Source organism: Cucumis melo, chromosome 2 (genome assembly GCF_025177605.1).
Source record: "Cucumis melo cultivar AY chromosome 2, USDA_Cmelo_AY_1.0, whole genome shotgun sequence".
In the NCBI taxonomy this organism is placed as follows: domain Eukaryota; kingdom Viridiplantae; phylum Streptophyta; class Magnoliopsida; order Cucurbitales; family Cucurbitaceae; genus Cucumis; species Cucumis melo.
The window spans coordinates 2713046-2719877 of NC_066858.1; the positions used below are offsets into that span (position 1 = coordinate 2713046).

A 6832-nucleotide genomic window follows, 5' to 3' on the forward strand; every position below is an offset into this window, starting at 1 on the left:
ATGATATTTTCACGGGAAAAATCAATTTGACTAAATTTGAATAAGTTGTATGCTTTATTCTCATATTTATAAGTAATTGAAATTATTTAAATGAATTTTTCCATTCTAATTGTATGATTTAACTCCTTAAGGAGTTTATTGAGTTTTTATGATCTAATTGTATGATAATTGGAATTATTTAAATGAAATATTCTAAAAAAAATAGGAATTTTCAAAAATTTAAAATCATCAATTTTCTTCTCAATATTTTTTTAATAAACAAATAAACAAAAAGAAATAATTGTTTTTGGTTTTAGTTCTTCAAAGTCAGTTAAGATTTAAAGGAAAAATGGAAACAGAAGTTCTTTTCTTTGTTTGTTAAGATTCTAATTTCACACACCTATTCATAAGGTTCACTCACTCCTTCAACCTATATAAACACCCACCAAGTCATCAAAATTTCCATACCCAAACAGCCATGGATCGATCTTCATCCTTCTTCTTTATCATCCTTCTCTTGAATTTCTTCCTTTTTGTCACTTCCACTCAAGTTTCCTACACTAACAGAGGAATCACCATTGATGGCCAACCCAAGATATTTCTCTCCGGTTCAATCCACTACCCACGTAGCACTCCCCAAGTAAAAACTATTTTTCTATATTCCTTCATCATCTTAATCCCATTCACAAAGATGGGTTTCGTTTTAATTCCTTTCTCTTCTTTTTTTTCTTTTGTAGATGTGGCCTGATTTGATAAAAAAAGCTAAAGAAGGTGGATTAGACACCATTGAAACTTACGTTTTTTGGAATGCTCATGAACCCGTCCGGCGTCAATATGATTTCTCTGCTAATCTTGATCTTGTTAGATTCATTAAGACCATTCAAAATGAAGGTCTTTACGCTGTTCTTCGTATCGGTCCATACGTTTGTGCCGAGTGGAATTACGGGTATGAAATCTTGGTTACTCGGTTTTTCTTTTTTGTTTACAGAATTTAGTTCTGATTCCTTGGACGGTTTTATAGAGGATTTCCGGTTTGGTTGCATAATCTTCCTGGAATTGAGGAACTAAGAACAACGAATCCTGTGTTCATGGTAACATTCTGTTTAATATCTTAATTTTATGATTGTTTTGTAGACTGTTTCTTACTTTGTTTGTTGCCTTTTGAATGAATTTGTAAAACAGAACGAGATGCAAAATTTTACTACATTGATTGTGGATATGATGAAACAAGAGAATCTTTTCGCATCGCAAGGAGGGCCCATAATTCTAGCTCAAATTGAGAATGAATATGGAAACGTAATGACATCATACGGCGACGCTGGAAAAGCTTATGTGAGTTGGTGTGCAAACATGGCAGATTCGTTGAATGTTGGAGTTCCATGGATTATGTGTCAGCAAGAGGACGCTCCCGAGCCGATGATCAATGCCTGCAATGGTTGGTACTGTGATCAATTCACTCCCAACAGTCCTAAAAGCCCGAAAATGTGGACGGAGAATTGGACGGGATGGTTCAAGAGCTGGGGTGGAAGCGACCCGGTTAGAACCCCCGAAGATTTGGCTTTCTCCGTCGCTAGATTCTTTCAACTCGGCGGCACTTTCCAGAACTACTACATGGTTTGTACTCACTCTGTTTCTTTACTTAATCGTTTTTGCTCCGGCGGGTCCGTGTAAGATTGGTTTCTTTCTCTCAGTACCACGGCGGAACGAACTTCGATCGGATGGCGGGTGGTCCGTACATCACCACGACTTACGATTACAACGCTCCATTAGATGAATATGGGAATTTGAATCAACCCAAATACGGTCATTTGAAGCAACTTCACGCTGCATTGAAGTCGATAGAAAAGGCCTTGATTTCCGGCAATGTCACCACCACCGATTTGGTCGACTCTGTTTCAGTAAGCACTCAGTGTTCTTTTTTTTTCGAAAATTTCCTCAGTTTCTTCAAAACAGACTTAGTTGTAACTCAATATTTTCTATGATTTAGATCACTGAATACGCAACCGACGAAGGGAAGAGTTGTTTCTTTAGCAATATAAACGAAACGACCGATGCGTTGGTGAATTATCTCGGTAAAGACTTCAACGTTCCGGCTTGGTCCGTCAGCATTCTTCCTGATTGTCAAGAGGAAGTTTACAATACAGCAAAGGTAAACACACAGACCTCTGTTATGGTGAAGAAAGAAAACAAGGCCGAGGACGAACCGGAGGTTTTGGAATGGATGTGGCGACCGGAGAATATCGACTCCACCGCTAGATTAGGTAAAGGACATGCCTCTGCAAATAAGCTTATTGATCAAAAAGATGCTGCAAATGATGCTAGTGATTATCTTTGGTACATGACAAGGTAAAGAACCAGTTTTTTCATTCATTCAACTTCTACACACCCATTACTCATTTGATGATTTTGATTGTGTTTTTCGTTCGATTTTTCTAGTGTTAATTTGAAGAAACGTGATCCAATTTGGAGCAATCAAATGACTTTGCGTATCAATGTAAGTGGACATATCGTCCATGCTTTTGTCAATGGAGAACACATTGGTTCTCAATGGGCTTCTTATGATGTTTATAACTACATCTTTGAGCAAGAAGTGAAATTGAAGCCAGGAAAGAACCTAATCTCTCTACTCAGCGCCACGATCGGACTCAAGAACTATGGACCTCAGTATGATCTAATCCAATCTGGAATCGTTGGTCCGGTTCAACTTGTCGGTCGCCACGGCGACGAGACGGTCATAAAGGATCTCTCCAACCATAAATGGACATATGAAGTTGGATTACACGGTTTCGACAACCACCTATTCAGCCTAGAATCTCGATTCGCCACGAAATGGCAATCAGGGAATTTGCCCGTGAATAGAATGATGACGTGGTACAAGACTACCTTCAAACCACCATTGGGGACGGAGCCTGTCACCCTAGACTTGCAAGGGTTGGGCAAAGGAATGGCTTGGGTGAACGGACATAGCATCGGTCGTTACTGGCCGAGCTTCATAGCCAAGGACGAATGCAGTGACGAGCCATGTGACTATCGAGGCTCCTACAGCAACACCAAATGCGTAAGGGACTGTGGGAAACCGACACAACAGTGGTACCATGTTCCCAGATCGTGGCTTAACGAAGGAGACAACACATTGGTTTTGTTCGAGGAATTCGGAGGTAACCCGTCATTGGTGAACTTCAAAACTATTACAATGGAGAAGGCTTGTGGTCATGCTTACGAGAAGAAGAGCCTGGAATTGTCCTGTCAAGGAAAGGAGATTTCAGGGATTAAATTTGCAAGTTTTGGTGATCCAACGGGCAGTTGTGGGAATTTCTCAAAGGGAAGTTGTGAAGGAAAAAATGATGCAATGAAAATTGTTGAAGATCTGTGTGTTGGCCAAGAATCTTGTGTTGTTGATATCTCTGAAGATACCTTTGGAGCTACTAATTGTGCTCTTGGTGTTGTAAAGAGGCTTGCTGTTGAGGTTGTTTGTTAGATAGAACTTAGCTAATAATTCTTTTTAGGGTTGAGAATTTCGTAGTGTTCTTTCTTTGTTAATCAATAAAGTTAAATGAGTTTAGTTTTGTTCTAATGATTCTGGTATTTATTTATTTATAATACAAAAAATGTGATTCTTTTTTATGGAGTGGTGTGTTGGTGATATGGAGAATATAATCGAGTTAAATCAGCTTTTAACTTGATTTTTGTTGTGTTTTTCTAATGTGGAAGAATATGCTATGTCTCTCCTTTTCTAGTTGAATTGACATTATTGGATGTATCTTGAATTGTCTACAAACATTTGATGTTTCGGTTTCTGTCATCTTTTTTCATACACGTAACTTGTGGTTACACTCTAAATGTAGCCTCATGTGTTCATACTCACTCGAACATTGAAATAAAAAATTAAACCCAACCAAAAGATTAGATCTGATAAATTAAACCCCCAAAAAAGAAAATGAAATGGGGAATTTAAATAATAGTAAAGAAGGAAAAATCCAAAAAAAATTTAGCCTTTGCTCTCTATTTTAATTATTTCTCATAAACAAGAAAGTGGGCAAAAAATAATTGTCACCCCCACTAGTCATTTACGTATACAATAATCAAAAACCAAACTATTAGCCGTGTCTAACTTTTCTATATACTTTGCTGCTATGGCTTTTGCCTTCTTCTTCTTCTTCCTCTTCCTCTATTTCTTTTTTTTTTTTCTGTTCTTTACCTAAATTGCAAGAATTCCAGTCGAAAAAATCCCTCTGTTATAAGGCGATTCCGATACCGTTTCCGTTCCCGATCTCGCCTCCGATCGACATCGTTCCTTCTTCTCATCCTTCATTATTTGACTCGACCGGCATTCCGTACTACAAAACGCCATTTCCCCTCTGAAAATTCATTTTTTTTCCATAACCCATTAGAGATTTTGATCTAATAAATCGAATTAAGGAAAAAAGTTTTAATATTTGGAGTAAAATTGCAAAATTGGGGATTTGGGTTTATTTTAGAGTTTTTTTTTTAATTTTATTTTTACCTGTACATGTAAATGTCTTTGCCTTCTAGATTTTTATCACATAAATGACAAGATCGGAGGAAATCAGGGGTCCGACGCGGAGGAGTTTGATCGGAGGGTACGGGCGTAGGAGGCGATTTTTGACCGACGACGAGACCGCCGTCGTAGTAAACACGTGTGGAGGATTCGTAAGGTCCACGTGTGGTAACGTAAGTGTAATTTTCCTCCAAGTTGTCGAGTTCTTCTCCTTCGTCGTCTTCCTCCGGCGAGAACGTGATGGGGATCGGAGCAGGACGGCGAGGGGAATTCAACTTGGGGGAACAAACAGCGTGTTTAACTAAAATTTCACATCCACGGACACCGGAGGTGGAGGTATCGAGGGCGGCGACGATGCCGAGTCCGACGGCGGCGGAGTAATTTTTGAGATTGGTGGGTCTAGGAGAAGGGGAGAGGTCGAAATGGGAAGTGGGGCTGGGGGCGCCGGTTTCGAGGAAGGCCGGACGGCAGCGGGAGACGAGAAGCTCGGATAACCTGCCGATGACCGGACGTTGCCCTTTGGCCAACATGATTGGAGAGAGAGGGAAAGAGAGAGGAAGAAGAAAGGGGAGAGAGAGAGAGTGGAGAAATGAAGGGGAAATTGGGATTGTACTTATAAAAGTGGAGGAATGAAATGATATGAAATAAAGGTAATTAAAAAAATGATTATTAAATAAAATTAATAAAAAAAGAAAAAAAGAAAAAAAAAAATAATTGCATCAAAGGTTGCTTTTTTGACATAAAATAGGGGAGTGGGTGGGCTCTCATTAGTTTAGCCCCTAGTTTTGGTTTTGGAATTATTTGCCTTTTTTTCTTTCCTCAACAAATTAAAACAAAAAAATAAAAAAACAAAAACAAATATAATTACTTATTTAATACGATGATAATAAACAAAAATATTTACAAAATATAACAAACTTTCAGATTCTATGGATACTAAAGATAAACTTCTATCAATAGACTTCTACCTATATCTTATTTTTAATAACTTTCCAATTTAATATTATATTATTTAATAAGTAAACATTAAATGATATAATATTATAAGTTTTGTTATATTTTATAAACATTTTTAACAAGTAATGGGTAGTTATTTTTTTAGTAAATATAAAGTAAAATAAAATGACCAAATTATAAAATCTAAACATAAGAGATGAGGACTCTTTTGGAAGTTTGGAGATTAGATGATAATCAAACTTTGTTTTATTTTATAATAATCCCAAATCTCAATATTGTAATTGAAGATTGGCCACTTTGGGTTAGTTGGGATATCTAAAAAATTTATATATATATATATATATATATATATATATTATAAATTATTTATTTTTTAAATAACATATATTTGATTTGGGAATATTTTAAAAGAATATTGTTTGTTTTGGAATTGTTAGTGTAATTACATGTGCATTTCCTAAGAAATTCTTTTTCAAATATATATGGTCCCAACTTATGCTTATTATTATTATTATTTTAATTTATTTAAATTTAAATAAACTTTTATCCATTGTGGTGGAGATTTTCTACAAACCTCAAGAGATTATACCTTCTAAGTTCCAACTAATTTCTTTTACTTTAATCATCAAATCTTTAAATTATAATTCAAATTTTAACTTTCCCACCTCGTCAAAAATCCAAAAAGTTATCCCGTCTTTTGATTACGTACTCTCAATAAATCTTAAATTTCTTTTATAACTTTTTAATTAATCTTGAATGACTAAATTAAGATTTATTAAAGATACATAGACTAAAAATTGAAATGATAATTTAATCTAATTAAAAAATTTTAATTATATTTTGACGTTTGAAATATACTAACTACATCCCGACCCTTAAGAAAAGTTTCAAATATCCTCCGACCTTAGAATTACTAAAAAAAAATTTTTTTAACGAGTGAAACTTGATATGATAGTTGATGCGTATAAATTATAATTCATATATAATGTTTTTCTTACAAATATTTAGAAGATTAAAATTGTTTTAGGAATGTTTTTAAATATAAAGATCGAGTAGAATTTTGTTTTTTATTATTTAAAGACTTACCGTTAAGTCTATTGTAAATTTTAGTTATATTTATAAATATTTTAAACATCTTTATCGTTTAAAACAATCCCTTTCAATATTTACACATTAATCATCATGTTTATTCTTTATTTTAATAAATAGTATTTTTGAAACAGATTTTAAGTTTAAATATAAAAGCGAAGAAGTGTACACCCAAAGTATTGACTTAATGTATTTTGAACAAATCAATTCAATATACTTGTTTAATTTTACTTACTTAATTAATTAGTTAAGGAATCAATACGATCATTTTTTTAAAAAAAGGTAAGG

The 6832-nt window shown here is 34.8% G+C and overlaps 2 protein-coding genes across 2 annotated transcripts; one reads left to right on the forward strand and one right to left on the reverse strand.

The window, feature by feature from the left end:
* The first annotated feature begins 374 nt into the window (after positions 1–374).
* On the forward strand, positions 375–3603 carry LOC103492389 (beta-galactosidase 15). Its single transcript, XM_051081384.1, has 7 exons — positions 375–619; positions 717–925; positions 1001–1070; positions 1162–1593; positions 1671–1877; positions 1967–2325; positions 2416–3603. The coding sequence occupies exons 1-7, from the start codon at positions 458–460 to the stop codon at positions 3455–3457; spliced, it is 2481 nt and encodes an 826-aa protein (XP_050937341.1). The 5' UTR covers positions 375–457; the 3' UTR covers positions 3458–3603.
* Positions 3604–3955: 352 nt separating this feature from the next.
* LOC103492390 (FCS-Like Zinc finger 13-like) lies at positions 3956–5132 on the reverse strand. The gene is made up of 2 exons (XM_008452732.3): positions 4484–5132; positions 3956–4337 (listed from the first exon to the last, which is right to left on the reverse strand). The coding sequence occupies exons 1-2, from the start codon at positions 5026–5028 to the stop codon at positions 4178–4180; spliced, it is 705 nt and encodes a 234-aa protein (XP_008450954.1). The 5' UTR covers positions 5029–5132; the 3' UTR covers positions 3956–4177.
* Positions 5133–6832: the final 1700 nt, after the last annotated feature.

Coding starts and splice junctions, on each gene's coding strand:
- LOC103492389 (XM_051081384.1), top strand. CDS start 458: ATGGATCGATCTTCATCCTTCTTCTTTATCATCCTTCTCTTGAATTTC. Junction 620..716: donor ACCCACGTAGCACTCCCCAA/GTAAAAACTATT, acceptor TTTCTTTTGTAG/ATGTGGCCTGATTTGATAAA. Junction 1,071..1,161: donor CAACGAATCCTGTGTTCATG/GTAACATTCTGT, acceptor TTTGTAAAACAG/AACGAGATGCAAAATTTTAC.
- LOC103492390 (XM_008452732.3), bottom strand. CDS start 5,028: ATGTTGGCCAAAGGGCAACGTCCGGTCATCGGCAGGTTATCCGAGCTT. Junction 4,338..4,483: donor AAAGACATTTACATGTACAG/GTAAAAATAAAA, acceptor ATGAATTTTCAG/AGGGGAAATGGCGTTTTGTA.